Source organism: Vulpes vulpes, chromosome 6, assembly GCF_048418805.1.
Source record: "Vulpes vulpes isolate BD-2025 chromosome 6, VulVul3, whole genome shotgun sequence".
NCBI classification, from domain to species: domain Eukaryota; kingdom Metazoa; phylum Chordata; class Mammalia; order Carnivora; family Canidae; genus Vulpes; species Vulpes vulpes.
Window position 1 is genome coordinate 45,093,642 of NC_132785.1, and position 16,644 is coordinate 45,110,285.

General features: G+C 42.3%; 1 protein-coding gene across 4 annotated transcripts in view; it reads left to right on the forward strand.

Annotated features, from left to right (window-relative positions):
* Positions 1-16,644, forward strand: part of GPC6 (glypican 6) — a 1,081,176-nt gene that overhangs the window by 1,053,465 nt on the left and 11,067 nt on the right. For all 4 annotated transcript variants that reach the window (XR_012002024.1, XR_012002025.1, XM_072760856.1 and 1 more), the window contains one exon: positions 5,433-5,569. Coding sequence is in view for 2 of the 4 variants with exons in the window: in XM_072760856.1 (XP_072616957.1) it covers positions 5,433-5,569 (137 nt within the window). In the remaining 2 variants the exon portion in view is untranslated. The remainder of the gene's footprint in view (positions 1-5,432; positions 5,570-16,644) is intronic.

Here is a 16,644-nt window from a genome sequence, read left to right on the forward strand (position 1 = left end):
CAACAAAGAGTCAATGCTTTGACTGGAGCTAGGAATTGAAATTATCAGAGATCAGAGTAAACTCCAGACAAGTTCTAGAAGAGGGCCATATTTTCCTGGTGGCCGCCAACAGTGTGTATTTTGATCAGAGGCCTGCGGCATGACAGAAGTTGACTTTCAAAATCCCTCAGGGGCATGTATATTCAGGTATTACTGGTATTACTAATATTCCAGCATTATGAACATAGGACAAATGGTAAATATAACTTGCAAGTATTTGCAAAAGTTAATTTGTCCAGGAATAGCTCATATGGGAAGCTGAAAGACATTGCTGCAAACTCCTTATTTGAGTCCAGATCTTTGTTCTGATCAAGTCTGCATTAGTAGCGAACTCAGATTCCCTATACTTCAGTGACACATTTTTATCAACAGTTCTTGCTAGTGGAAAGCTTAGCTCCCTGTTGTATGCACTCAAGTTTCCAGGAAGAAAAGTGTAAGAACAACTCAAATCTGGAGCTACCACAATGTATTTACACACATTATTCAGACATAAATATAAGAGGGACGCCTGGGTGGCTCAGCGGTTGAGCATCTGCCTTCGGCTCAGGGCATGATCCCGGAGTCCTGGGATTGAGTCCCACATCGGATTCCCTGCATGTGGCCTGCTTCTCCCTCTGTCTGTGTCTCTGCCTCTCTTTCTCTGTTTGTCTGTCATGAAGAAGTAAATAAAATCTTTTTTAAAAAAGAAATAAATATAAGAGAATAAGAGAAAATATTTCTAAATCGTGTAAGGAATGAAAAGCTTGATACTGAAAAACAAACTGCAATCATTTGGATATCTTTGGAATCAAAGGCATGTGCCTCTCTGGTGTCTAATAGGGTCCCTTTTTTTTTTCAGCTTGTCTGCATCACCACCCTCGGCTGAAAGTGAATTGGCCGATGTTTCCATGCAGAATGTTAAAATCACATTTGCATCTCTTGCTGCTGTTTTGCTGTTATGTCCTCCAATCACTCAGTGAAAACGCCTGGCTACTGCAATGCCACAGTGAACACGACCTGATTATAAAGTGTCCTGTGGTGACTCAGAGAGGACCCCACACTCTTCACTTAGCTAGATACAACCCACCTTTCCTCCTGACCTTTTAACATGAGTGCACTTTGTGGAACCACACTATTTTGTGTTAGCAAGATTGTCTGCTGCCTTGTATTAGATTGAGACAATGAAATCTATTTATCTATTGAGCACCTACCATGTGCTAACACATTTGTGACCAACCTGTCTTCGTTCGCCAGGACTTCCCAATTTTTTTTTTAAAGACTTTATTTATTCATGTCAGAGAGAGACAGAGACACAGAGAGAGAGAGGCAGAGGGAGAAGCAGGCTCCGTGCAGGGAGCCCGACGTGGGTATGACAAGCACTGAGGATGACAAGTTAGAACCCTGTACCTGTGTCAAGAAGCTGGTGACCTTAGAATCAGAGAAGTAAGCCAATTACAAAATTAGAGTAATCAGTACTTAAAATCATGAACAGGGCACCGTGGACACAGAAAGTTGAATCTAACTATCTGGAAGACCAGAGATGCTCCTTGAAAGAGACAATGCTTGAGTATGATTTAAAGAGTGAACAGCACAATATATGCAGTGAAATTTTGCAGGACTCAAAAGAGGAGATATCGGTGGGACATCATGCCATTTTATTCTTTCTCTGTGTCTCCGAATACATATATGTTTGGTTCAGATTCCCACAGTGTAAAGGTGGGATCTTAGCATTAAATAAGCAGAAAAGAGAATGGTCATTCCCAGTGTACTTTATTATGGAATGGAATATACCTTACAGTATTTCAAGGAATACTGTATCCTTGTATACCTTACAGTATTTCAGTACTGAAGCTAGTGACAGTTTTCTCAATTAATTATGAATATGTAATGCCTGCTTCTTTTTCTGGAGTTTGTGTTTAAGAACTGTGAGAATGAGTAGCTTAGTGGTGATAGCCCAGGTTGCAAAGGTGAGGGACACCACCAATGTGGCACCTTGCAGAACAAATCAAGTGAAGGGTTTTATTTTTGACAGGTTTTATTTTGAAAAAAACTCAAGTGTACTGAAAAATTGCATTTTTTTTTAAAAATTGCACACTCCCATCTAGATTCATTCACCGTTAAAAATTTGCCACATTTGCAGGGCATCTGGGTGGCTCAGTCAGTTGAGCATCCAAATCATAGTTTCAGCTCAGGTCATGATCTCATGGATCGTGGGATGGAGCCCTCCATCAGGCTCCTCACTCAGCAGAAAGATTCTTGCCTTCTACCCTTCCCCCTTCTCATGTGCACATGTGTTCTCTCTCTCTCTCTGTATCTCAAATAAATAAATAAATCTTTAAATAATTTTGTCACATTTGCTATCTTGCTCTATCTCTAAACATCTATGTGATGGTGATAATGATGATTGCTGAATCATTCTAGAGTAAGTTGTGGGAACCATAACCCTTTAACTCTGAATAGTCCAGCATGTATCTCCGAAGAACATTCTCCTTTATGAGCATGATATGAGCTCGTATTCAGAAAATTCAACACCAATACAATATTATTTCATATAGAGTCAATATTCAAGTTTCGCCAACTATCTCCATAATATCCTTTCTGGCAATTATTTCTCCAATCTAATGTGCAATCCAAAATCATATACTGCATTTGAATGTCATGTGTCTTATTCTTCTTAATCTAAAAGAAGTATTTAGCTGTGTCTTGTCTTTTATGACTGACATTTTTGAAGTGTACAAGCCAGTTGTCTCATAGAATGTTCATTAGCCTGGACATTGTGTTTATCTAATGTGTCCTCATGATTGGATCTGGATTATGAATTTTAACTACATAAGTAATGTGTCCTTCTTGTCATGTCACATCTGGAGGAAGCCCAAATCACTTTGTCCCACTACTTTGATCACTTGGTTAAGGTGGGAGCCTGCCCAATTTCTTCACTGTAGAGTGACCAGTTTTCCTTTTGCAATAATAAGTATCTGTGGGGAACACTTTGAGATTGTGTAAACATCCTAGGCCCCATCAAACTTCCACCCAATGTATTTTGCATTTGTACTAGTTTGTTAGGGCTGCTATAACAAAGTATGACCAAGTGGGCAGCTTACAACAGATTTACTGTCTCACAGTTAAGAGGTTAGAAGTCTAAGATCAAGGTGTTGGCAGGGTTGGTTCCTTCTGGGATTGTGAGGGTGAATCTGTTTCCTGACTCTTTGCTAACTTCTGGCAGATTGCTGGCAGTCTTTAAAGTTCCTTGGATTGTAGATTCATCACCTTGATCCATGCCTTCATCTTCACATGGCATTCTCCCTATGTATATCTGTCTCTGTGCCTAAGTTCCCCCTTTTTATAAGGACAAAGTCATATTGGAGTAGAGCTGACCCAGATGATTCCATTTTAACTTGATTTTCTGCAACAGCTCCATTTCCCAATAAAGTCACATTCACTGGTACTGTGGTTAGGACTCCAATATCTTTTGAGAGGGACTCATCTATAGATAAGACTTGCTGATATCAATTATTACTATGATGGTTGCAGAATGGTGATTTTTCTGTCACTCTTTCAACATTTATTAGTTGTCTTTTGGGGATTGTGGCTTTTTGTAATTGATAAACAGAATGTGAATCTATCTACAGCTGGATAGAAATGGCCACATGTCTTTCAAGTAAAAAAATACAAAGCAAATAAGACACGCACACACATCTGTGCCTAAAGTGATAGCAAAAAAGGACTGGCTCTCACTGCAAAACTCTACCCAGTCAGACTGGCTAGAAGGAGAGCCAGGGTTAGGGTAGCCCATGGACCAAAGTCAGAATCAATGGGGGAAATCAGAGAGTGCAGGTCTCAGGCCATCCTAAACATTTCTTGTGTGTAAGCTACTTCTTGGAATATCACTACTCATGGATTATTTTCATGTTCTAAAACAAAAGTAACATCACTCTGTTTAAGGGTGTGTACCAGGGTCTCAAATTCAGTATTCTGGCCATCTTCAGCCCTTTGTGAATGAGCAGATATTTCTCAGTACTAAAGCCTCTTGTCATCAGAATCACAGGAAGCAAGGTCCAAAGACTGTATAATTCTGGAACTATTGAGAAACATGATTGGGACACAGATCCCACATTCCTTTCTGTTTACTATTAAACGTCAAAAAAGATCTTCAGAATTGTTTTCTAAAACTCTACACTCCTTCCACAGTAAACAGAGAATACTTTATTTCCAAAGGCTATGGATCGCAAATACATAATGCCATTAAGTCTCAGTGGCTGTCCCTTCTACAATGCTGTGTAGGTATGCTAGAGCTGCCGTAGCCACATACCACACACAGGATGGCTTAAAGAACAGAACTTTATTGTCTTGTGGCTCTGGAGGCCAGAAGTCCCAAACCAAGATGTCAGCAGGATTGGTTTTTTCTGAGGCTGTGAAGGAGGGCTTCTTTTCCAGGCCTCTCCCCTTGCTTGTAGGTAGATGTCTTCTATCCTCTCTCCACATTGTCATACCTTGATGCATGCCTCTGTGTTAGGATTTCAGCATATGAATATGGGGGAACATAACTCTGCCATAATTCTGCCAACCTATACCAGATGCATTTCAACCATCCATAGACTTTCCCAATGTTCACATAGACAAAATAGAAAATCATAGTTGTGACTGCAGGAACCTAGATGTTAATTTTGGAACCAAAATGGTACTGAATCCTTGTCTCCATTCTTTCTGCAGGTGAAAAGTCAGTGCTGAGCCTGAAAACACTAAAGATGAGGTTACTAAGCTTTTCCCTGCCATCCAAAGGACTATGGGTTTTACACTTACCTATATTCAGAATGACTTTTCTCTTCTTGCTATAGAGATTTTTACGTGGGTTTGGATTGCCTCTCACTATCCAAGTGTGTGCTGTATGAGCCTGAGCATTGGTTAAGAGCAGAGGTTACCAGCAGTTGGATTAGTGACAATATTTATTTCTTATGGAAACAAATAGACCATTGGGGAAAGCATTTTCTCTCTCAGTCCCCTGTTTCAGTGCATTTATCTGACATCCAAGCAAATGAATTCTAAAGAATATATTTAGGGAATCTGCAATAGGGAACACCTATTTCTTCCAGCCAGAGAGGGACTTGAAGCCAGTTGAAATGCTTTGTAAGTTTTTAATTCAAAGCATGGGAGGACAGAGATGATGGAAAACAAAAGCCAATTACCTGAGAACTCTCTGCCAGAAGCTAGAGGAAGATTGAGGGAGGAGGTAGGGAGGCTTGCCTGAGCAATAAATCCTGCAGCATGGTGTCTCTCTCTCTCTCTCTCTTCCAACTGATTGAGTTTGTGCTCGTCCTATCACAGATCCTCTAACTTTCACCTGTGTTGTGTCCTTGTGTAGAAATGGGGGACACCTGGGGAGAATATTCACTCTCTTTCCTTGCTTTCTTGATCAGGTCACAGACATAAAAGAGAAACTGAAGCTCTCTAAAAAGGTCTGGTCAACGTTACCCTACACCATCTGCAAGGATGAGAGTATGACAGCAGGCACGTCCAATGAAGAAGAGTGCTGGAATGGGCACAGCAAAGCCAGGTGAGGGTGACTCGCTCTTCTGGTAGTTGAGGCATTGTGCATCCAGCCCTGGAAGGCTCTCCTGGCACAACCCTAACAGGCCTGTTTATGCAAAAAGCAGCAGAGGGTGGAGGGACAAGTCGTCACTTAGCGACAGCTGTTGAGAGTGACAGGTTTGATGGGCACCTGGGAGCACTTACTCTCAAGGTGCCATTAAGCGTGGAATCCTTGTTCTGAATGCTCGCTTCTGGATAAGGACGGAGGAATGGTGACAGATGCCAGGTTACGGATATCCTGAGATCACAAAGCGCCTTTTATGTTCACTTAATGACTTTAAGACAGCAAAGCTATTTTTATCCAGAGTTAAATGTGCATGGCTTACTGTTCTTTCCATCACAAGTTAAGCAGGAAGTGAAAGTTCAACTGTAATATTTTTCACCCTTGGAGAAAAACAATTTTTGATGTGCTCATTGAAAGGGTAAGGGAAAAAGAAATGAGCAAGGGGCAGCCGGGAAAGTGTTCTCGTAGGTTCCCTGCCTTGAAAAATCCCACTGGGATCTCCTGATGAGTGATGGCTCTGTTTTCATCCTGCTGCTCTGCTGCCCAGTCCTGCTGCACTTGATATAGAATTTCTGAATTTCTTAATTCAGCCCGGAAATGGGGTTGGCCTGAGTTTTCATAGGGTGGAGGAGTTGGACAGGAGAACTGGCTGGGAGTTGGCAAGTAGGGCAGGACACCGGGAGAGGAGACTGCCCGAGCACGCCTCAGCGAGGGTGCAGGTGGGCAGAGCAGCTGGTAAATTGGACTCAAGGAATCTTTGGGGATTGGCCAGCAGGTGGAGAAGTTAATGGGGGAGGGATCTGTTCTGGGCCTTGGTGGGCGTTTTCAAGCAGATGAAGCAACTGTGATCAAAAGGAAACAGAAAGTTACATGGATATTAAGTTCAGAAGAAACTGCAGAAGGTAAGCAGGGGTGCAAGTGAGGTGCTCATTATGTGTTATTTCTCACACTGCTGAGTTGAATTTTTTAGCATCTATCAGTAATGATCTTATTAGCCATACTGGGGAGAGCTTAGCAAGGCAAAAACAAGACAGCTATAGAAAGAGCTGTAATCATTTCAAGATGCTCCAAAATATCAATGTCCAAATCTTAGATCATGAGTGTAGACAGATATTTGTCCTATCAACAACATGCCCCTCAAAAATGCTCAGTAATTTATCAGTGTCTGGTCTTGTAGGAAGGAGACCTTTGGCCAGCAAATTCATCTGTGAAATTTAATAACTTCTAATGTGTCTTTTCCTAATCATTGTACAGAAAGACACTGTAAAGGATGACCAGATGGCCTAATGAATAAAGTGGTTGATTTTCTGAGCTGCTCTGTTACCCATCTGTGTTTACCTTTCAGCCTTGGCTGAAATCAAGGCTGTGTTTTGAACTACATTCCCATGGTTACACAGGTTGCTGGCTATCAGTGCATACACAAAAGGAAAGATAAAGAATTATCACAGGTAGGAGTTGGGGAGGGGACTACATACACTCCACCAAGAAAAAGAATGGGAAGTTGGTGACCATTAAAGTCAGAGCCACGGGAGACCAAGTTTAGCCGAATTTCTCACTGTGCAGATCAGGAACCAGGTGGATGAACAATTAGTCTAGCAAGGGTGAAAGCTAGAAATCTCCCAAATCCTAGCCCAGTATTCTTTTCATGTCAATATCCTCCTGCCTCTAAAACAAATGGCTGCTAAATATTTTCCTCCTGAGGTTAGGAGAACAAATGAAATAGATCTTAGCTCTATAAAAGATTTAGTAGACCTACATTCATTCATTCAGTTCCTCTGTCCATCTGCAATGTTATTAAGCACTCCCTCTGCCCAGGCACTGTACAAGGCTCCATGAATTAAGTACTGTATGATAGCAGTGATGTCTCTCAACCAATAGAAAGCACAATGGCTGGAGAGAGGACTTCAAGGGCCATGTTGTTGCACTGTAGGCTTGGGAAAGGACAGCATAGGTGGAGAACCACCCGGATCAGCACTTAGGGACCAGATTTGAATTTTACCCTAGGTCGATAGGAACCCACTAGGGGAATTTATGCAGGTGAGTGAAATGATCAAATTTAATGCAATAAAATCATTTACAAGGATATTCCAGAATCTAATCCAGTATACTATTTTTAAAAATGAAGCTGTCAAATATTTGTGACTCAAACTATATTCCCATTGAAAACTTAAAATTTCATAGTTTCTTTTAGTTCCTTTTTAAAAAATTCTTCCACTGCAATGAAATCTTAATAACTTTATATTTAATAGCATAGGAAGTAGATAACCAATAAAGACTTGTTGAATTAAATTTAATTGAAGCTTTCTTCTCATTCTCACCCAAGTATTAATTGATCTAGGAACACATGAGAGGGTTTTTTAAAATTCCACTGAACTACTTTGTAGGCTGAAAAATCCACTTGTAATGCAGGTAATAACCTATTTTTCCCTACGTTTGAAGTATAGATTTTCAGATAATAGGCCTTCTTAAAAGTTTGGGATGCTTGTAAAAAGAAAGAGAGAGAGAGAGAGAGAGAGAGAGAGAAAGAAAGAAAGAAAGAAAGAAAGAAGAAAGGAAGGAAGGAAGGAAGGAAGGAAGGAAGGAAGGAAGGAGAAGAAAGAAAGAAAGAAAGAAAGAAAGAAAGAAAGAAAGAAAGAAAGAAAGAAAGAAAGAAAGAAAGAAAGAAAAGAAAAGAAAAGAAAAAGAAAGAAAAGACAGAAAGAAAGGTTTTTCTTATCAAAGAACCAGAACCTTGATTTAAAAAAATTCTATCGAGTGTTAATGGATTGTGGAACAGAGGTGCCTATTAGCACTGAGAGAGCTTGTCATGGCCTGGAGTTCCTAACTTAAGCCTGCTTGATGAGGCTACTGATAGAGCCCAGGCATTTCTTCCTGTTTATGTTTTATCCATCCGACTCTTACAGCCACATTCTTCCATGCACACCCACTCCCAGTGCCCTCTCCTCCTACCTAAACATTTGATCTGGCTTATCTTCCAACACCCATATTTCTCCCTGCTATTTTCTGAATTCTACCCCACAGCTCTTTACCATACTTCTTTGGTTCAGGAGCATACCTGTTTCACAGGTTAACATATCTGAGGTCAAAATAACTCCTACCACCTATATGTCCGTCCATTTCTTCCAGGGTACGGTATTTTCCAAAGAGCCATTACTAAATGAATGGCACCTGCTGACACTGATGGTGACTTTAAATAGAGCAGGATACACAGAGATGTGGCCACCATGGAGGCCACTGGGTGAATCTGCTGTGTTGAGAGAGTCAAGGATCTGGGAGCAGTGGCTCCTCTAGGATAAGAACCTGCCTTCATCTTCCTGCTCCCACCATCAGCCAGTGAGCCATCACTGGCGGATCTCACTCTGCTTCAGTAGCTAAGCGGGTCTGGAAATAGGAAGGGAGGTGCAAGGAGGAAACTGTGCCCCTCGAAGGGGGGAAATTGCAGGTATGCTGATGGCTTGTCAGCATTTAAGTCTCCGTTTCATTAAAAAGTCTGGTTGTCAAGAGAAGCTCATCCCAGCTTCCCTATCCCTTGCCCTTGCCAAGCTGTAGGGGACAATTTAAAGACCAGTGCAATCAAGTCTTTGAAAACAGTTTGTAAATTCTAAAACAGTGCTTCTCAAATGTTAACGTGCAGGCTAAAGTCTTGGGGGAGCTTGTGGAAAATGCAGATTCAGACTAAGTAAGTCTGGGGTGGGACCTGAGATTCTGCATTTCTAACAAGCCTCGGGATGTGCAGTTGTGGATTCCGGGACCACACTTGGAGCAGTAAGGAGCCAACACAGAGTTTCCAAATTTAGCGCATAACACCAGACACCGAATGGAACACACTTATCCTTCAAAAAGGATTCATTGCTTATCTAAAATTCAGATTTAACGGGCAATCCTGTAGTTTTATCTGGCAGCCCTACTTTAAGCTCCTATTAACATGTAAGATACTCCCTTTTTTTGTTCACGCACGTACTTCGAGGAGCGTGTAACGATTTGTTGTTTTCCTTTTGCCTCCATGTATACCCCAATGCTTCCTTTAATGGGGCTTTCCTTCTATGAAAAACAACAGTGGCAACAAGAAGGAGGAGGTCACATAGCACAATGGTAACGGCAGCCACTAAAGACAACCCAAGCACGGGCCAGGCTGAAGCCATCTGAAGCCATCTCGACAAGGAATTGCTTAGGCTTTGTGTGTGCATCAAGAGAGAATTTTAAGTTGGAGATTCTGCACAGCCTTTACAGTGAGGGATATTGTCCACACAAACCTCTGGTTGCTGATGAGATGCCCTATGGGCTAAGGAAGGATACTTTGATTCATTGTTTGTAATGACAAAAACGCCATAGTCTGGGTAGATTAAACAGAAATGAATTTCTCATAGTCTAGAGGCTCTAAGTAGAGATCAGGGTGCCAACAGGGTGGGGTTGCAGTGAGAACCCATTTCCTGGCTTGTGGACAACTGCTCGCTCTCTCTCTCTCTCTGTCTCTCTCTCTCTGCCATGTGAGGACAGAGAAAGAGGGTTCTAATCTCTTCTTCTTCGGGCAATAATCTCATCACGGGGGTGGTGTCTACCTACACCCTCACCTAAAACTAATCACCTTCCAAAGGCCCCACTTCCTAATATCATCACATTGGGAGTTAGGGCTTCAACATATGGATCTTGGAGGGAGGATACAAACATTCTGTGTGCACAGTTAGTACTCAGATCCACATCCTCCACTATCAGAAAAACTAACAAAGAATTCTCAGAATTCTCAGCAGCATCTGCCACTCAAGGAAAGCAGCCTAGGAGGCGCCCTCAGTGACCCAAAGGAAAGTTAAGTTTGCAAAGGTAACTTCTTGCATTTCTCACTTAAGTAAGCAAATTCTTAAAGAGAAATGAAAGAAGACACAGCAACACTGACTCAACTCAAATAGGAATCGAAAGGAAGCTAGTAAGTAAGGGTGGGAAATCGATAATAATCTAGAAAGCCAAAGGGAAAAAAATTAAAGCAGCATGGTGTGTGTTACAAGCCTAGGCCTGCTAAAGCTCCCAGGGTGAACCCAGAGACCCTAGAAGGACATGTGCAGTCATCTATCATCCCTGAGAAGGACAGTGAAAGCAGCCAGGTGGCCAAGAAAAGCTGTGGGTAAGAAACTGGAAAAGAATGACAAGATGGAGGAAGGAAAGCATGGGTTTAGAAGGAGATACAACTTGTATTTGGTTAGCATCTGCATTTGAGATCTTGGTCAGGTGGCAGCCACAGAAAAAAAAAAAAAAAGCCCCTCATGGTATTCCTATAGGCTCTTACCTTTGGGCTCCTATAGAGGCAGGTTCTTGCTTTTTGAGGCCATAACTACATCAAATTTCATCATCTCAATCTTCAAGGATTGTTTTCTCTTCCTGGATTCTTTTTCTAAGGCCATAGGAGGTAAAGAGGAAGGATCAGCATGGGAGATGATGGGACAGGCAGGAGGAAGGCGATGAAAGTGCCCTGGGAGAGGCCACGCTCAACAACACGTGGACTTCATGACAGGACACATGTTGCTCCAGAGCTGCCAGGTTTTTTTCAGTGATTTCCAGATCTTTCCTCCTCCCCCCTCATAAAACTGGCAAGCAGCTTCCCGCTCCCACTCCTTGTAAGCCAGTGTCTAGCCCTCAACTGTGTCCTTTCTTCAAAATGCCTTCTGGGAGGAGGTGAACAAGACGCTGGTTGAGGATGAGGATTAATTGGATCCGTTTGGAAACAAAGCATTTGCAGGGAGTCTCTGCTGGTTTTTAAGGCACCTGATCCTCACAGAAATAACTGTGTCCCCAAGGAAATCTTTCCTCAGGCCGGGAGGTAAATACAGTAAATTGTAAGAAATAGGAAAAGTAGAAAAATCTAGAAAGAAGATCAGTCACTCTCACCAGTCACCGAGTGGATTGACTAAGCAAAGAAATAGCAAGTCATGACTGGGTACATTTGAGCAGATGGAAGAGGGTTGAAATGATGCGTGGTGATGAGAAATCTGTCAAAGACAGTGACTTGGCAGATCTGGCAGGACAACATTGTTTTAGTCTGATTGCAGAATATGTCCCAAAGGACTCGAGCTGCATTTTAAGGAACTGTAAAGTATCTGATGTATACCCAGCCAGGCAACCACGTTCAGAAAGGTGGGAAATCCACCTGGGAAGGAACGGGAAGCTGACAAACCCAGCGTTGTTGAGCTTATCCTTCTGTTCTGCACACACTTGGGAGGGAAGACTCCTTGGAGGCTGGCTGTCCTGTGGGAGAGAGGTGCTGCGTACACCTCCAGCAAGTGGTGAAAAATGCAGCTACAAATAGGAGGGAAGAAGTGCATTGCTGTCAACAACTGAGCAGCCCTGAGAACTGGCACATGGATCATTTGTCCTGTCCATGCCAGAGTTTGCTGCCTCCAGTTCTATGAAGAAAGGACAGATAAAGGGGATCCTGCCGATGAGCAAAGAGGCCAAAGTCAAAGAATTTAGCGTTTGCTCACTGCTGCAACCAATGAGCTATGTCTCCTCCAAGGGTCCCGAAACCGTTGCATGCCACGTGCTCTCCAGCTGGAGGAAAGCCACAACAAATCATTCTTCTGTACAGGAGTCAGGCTTTACAAGTCCAAGTTCTGCTGTGGTCAGCCACTCCTAAGAAACAAGTTTGGCATCTAAGGAGCCATTTGTTAAGAACTTCATTTTCATAAGAATGCATTGAGTTGCATAGTGTATTAGAGTTTTTAAGCATTTTCATATACCTTAGCTCATATGGCAGCTTATGAAACAAGGTAAGTATTATTTGTGTAAATATAAAAAATATATATAATCATATAGGGTAATAAGTGGCTTGCCCATGAATACTGGGCACTGCTGGGTCTCAGAGAATCTCAGGTGTCTGGGGCCAGTCTCTCACCTTTGACCCTATTTCAGGGTCGCATCCCATTGAAGTACCTAATGTCACAGGAGACTCTAGCTTACCAGTCTTCAAGAATATATAAATCCACTTAAATCATAAAATTACAATATGCTTTGACTAATTCCACTTTCCAGTCAAAAAAAAATGGAAAGGGAAAAAGTAATCTATATGAAGAACTTTAAAGAAGTTACACTTAAAACTGAAAATTTTTTTTAAATTGTGGTAAAATATACATAACATAAAATGTAACATTTTTACCACCTTTAAATGGACAGTTCAGTGGCATTAAGTATATTTGAGTTATTGTACATCATCACCACCATCCATCCACAGAACTCTTCCATCTTCCTAAACTGAATGAAACTCTGAATCCATTAAAGACTCCTCCCCCACTCTTTCCTCTCCCCACCCCTCCCCTCTCCCCAGCTCCTGGCAACCACCATTCTATTTTCTGTATCTATGAATTTGATTACCCTAGTTACCACATGTGAGTAGAATTGCACAATATTTGTCTTTTTGTGTCTGGATTATTTCACTCGGGCTGTCTTTAAGGTTTATCCATGTTATAGCACGTGTCAGAATGTTCTTCCTTTTTAAGGCTGAATATATTGTCTGTACATGCCACATTTTGTGTACCCATGTATTCATCAATGGACACATGGGTCGCATCCACATTTTGGCTGTTGAAAATAATGCTGCTGTGAACAGAAGTGTACAAATATTTGTTCCAGTTCTTGCTTTCAATTCTTTTGAACTGAGAGTTCCAGAAGTGGAGTTGCTAGATCATATGGTTAAGTCTAACTTTAATTTTTTTTTTTTTTGAAATTAACTAATTTTCCATTCCCTCTAGCAAGCACAAGAGTTCCAATTTCTCCATGTTTCCAAGCCTGTTGATGATGGCTAGGCTGGCTTTTGCGGTTCTTATTATGGTCACAAGATGCAAGAAACCATCGGGGAATTTTGAGGGATAAGATTATCATTCAAGGGACTTGGAGAGCACATGGCATGCTCAGTGGCCACACAGCAAGGTCAGGGGTTGCAGGGACAATCTAGAGCTTTGCCTTTATTCAGGTCGAGTGTGGGGTACCTGGAGTTTCTCAGGTTCACTGTCAATTGGCTAATTTATTAATATAAAACCTAAGAGTAGGAACTAGGGAATGAGAAGGGAGATGTGGGTCACTCAAGTGGTCAGTTCTCTAGGTTTTCCAGGGCTTTCTGAAAGGGGATCTTCCTGGGAGAAAGCAGCCTAGTTCTTTATCAGGGTGTTCTGCTAGCAGCTGTGTCATACAGCTGCCGATGTGTTCACTCAAGATGCTGTCCCTGAAATGGATGCCCAGGCAATCAAAAGATTGATGCCAGGCACTTACACTCCACTCTACATCCCTACCAACACTTGTTGTTTTGTTTTAAAATAATAGCCACTCTACTAGATTGAAGTTTAAAACTTAGATTTTAAGAAAGCCTCTGAAGGAAGTTATGGCTACCACAGGTTCACAATCCCTTATTTGAGATCCTTGGGACCGTACTGTGTTTCATATTTCAGACTTTTTTTATTATTATTTTTAGAAGATCATCCCAGTGCAAATACTATATATTATGTAATAATACTCCCAGTGGAGTCTGAGGCTGTAACTCACAATCAACCACATTAAATTTCTGCAGCAAGATGTATTACTATTCCCACTAAGTGGGATAAATGAGGACTCTGATTAGCCTCATTTAAGATCAGATCAAGTTTTGCTAGTAAGAGATCGCAGGAAAGGAAGAAAAAAACTTTGGAAATTTTTAAATTTTGGAACCACAAATAAGAAATCTGGTACTTATATTAGTATTATACTACTTAGATTAGTAAAACTCTTAAACTCACCGGAATGAATGAATATGTAGCTTAGAATTAGAAATTGCTGGAGAGACATGTATTGAATGCAGCTCATTTGTGGCAACAAGCAGGACTGAATCTGCTTTTACCATTCTCTGCTCAGTGTGCCTTGAGGCAGGAGCAGTAGGAGGAAGCATATGTCACCTTAAAACAAACCCAGGCCAGCACCAGAGGGCCCCATTCCTCCCCATTTCTGCCCCAGCTTCCACTTGGACTCCTGCCAGCCCCACTGGGCACCACCGGGCTAACCTTCCTTGCAGGTGTCTCACTTCTCAGACTTTTACTGGCTTTCAAATTGCATTAAATCGTGAGAACTGTGTGTCCCTTCCTCCCACCGTGCAGCTCCTTCTGTCAGAGCAACCATCGGCATTAATGAGGTGATAAGAAATACAGAATACAGATAGGGTAACATGCCTGTCCTCCTGGCAAGCACATTTATCTAGCAACTGAATGGTGGCAATGACGGGCACTATGGCTGCCTAGGGGGAACTCTCTGTGGTGTCATGTGACAGAGGATGACAGAGGGTGTCAACTCTGCCACAGAGAGTCCCAACCAGAGCCTGCAGCCACTCACAAGGTTGAATGTGTAAGTCCCCCCCGCCCCCGCACAGAATTCCTACGGGACTCTTCCACCCTGATCAGCTGTAACATGTGGATGCAACCAAGGAGGCCTATATCCACAATATGAAATTAGATGTTCGCTTAGTCCATTCAAGCTGCTATAACAAAGTGCCACATCTGGGTAGCTTATAAACAACATTTCTGGAGGCTGGAAGTCCCAGATCATCAGGGTGCCAGCATGGCCTGGGGAGAGCCCTCTTCAGGGTTGCAGATTTTTCATTGTGTCTTCATGTGGTATAAGGGCTGACCTGGCTCTCCTGGGGCCACTTTTATGAGCTCTGTCTTCATGACCTAATCCCCTCCCAGAGACCTTGGCTCCTAAAACCTTTCCCTTGGGCATTAGGTTTTCAACATGTAACTTGAAGGAAACACAAACATTTAGACCCTCACAGATGCAAAGAAAAAGGATTCTGCAAAACCGCTAAAGATCTAGCTCCTAGACTTACTCTTACCAAATAGAAGGTAACCAGTTTGGGGAAGCTGTGCCTGGCTGTTCATGGATGCCACCCACTTGCCACACTGAGCATGAAGCATTGACAAACCATGACACCCTGTTCGACCTTCCAATTTGTCCTCATTTCTGGGTTCTTCCTGCCCCGGGTAAATGGGCATCCAGCCTTGACCCTAGGCGATCTGTACCAAGATCCTACTTCCTTTCCACATCTCCCCAAACTGTAATGGTGCAAAAAATAGAATGCTGTCATGCCAAGAAGCTGGTGCAAAATATAATAAAGAATAGTATGGGCTCAAAGAGGCATCCATTTCTTCAGGACGCGAGCATTATACAGAGATCAAACATGAGTCCTGGGCTTCTACAGATCCCTCAAGCTGCACTTTGGATATTCATAGATTTGGCCTCAGGATGTACCTCTGGAGTGACAAAATGGCCTTCTTCTTTTTCAACTGTGCTTTTGGTTTAAGTTTCCACATTGTCTCTAAAGTTACCCTTTGAATACACCGAAAGGAGAAAAGGTTCTTGAGGACACGGGTGCATTGTTACTTGTTTTTATTGTAAGTGGCTGAGCATCAGTAGGCACAGTTAGAGGCTGGGTTGATTTGGCAGTCTCTTATTGTTCCTGGATGCTCAGACTCCCAGGGGTAGCATTCCCATGTAAGCTATCGCAGTCAGCTTCTGATAAATGAGTCTCAGCTAGCCGTGCGGTGCGCACAGCATCTGAAAGAAACAAAGCCCTCCTCTGACCCAGCACAGGTACGGCTGCAGGAATCATTGTCCAAGATGTCGAGGGGCAACGCCGGAAGCTGCAGGCACCTTTCAGCCACTCTCTACTCCTGTGTCAGCACAGGCTAGCCTGCACTTGCTGCTGTTCATGCCAATGAGCTTTAGTGATTAAGCGGAGCTCGTGGAGCCCCGCACATATAATTGATGTCAATAATAGTCAGTCCAATGTCATATTTTAGAAGTCAAGCCCAGAATCCAACAAGAATTTATTAATCTATCAGCTGCATTGAAAGACAGCACAGAAGTTATGCTTTGCTGCAAAAATAAAGAGATATGGTGACACGACTTTTAAAATTTTCAATTAGGGCATTGTTTTTAGGGCACCAAATACTGTAAAGCTTTATGGAAAAGAATTTGCAATGCACTCTGTATGTTTTATTATTCATTATGTGGGGAACATTGTGAAGTAGATT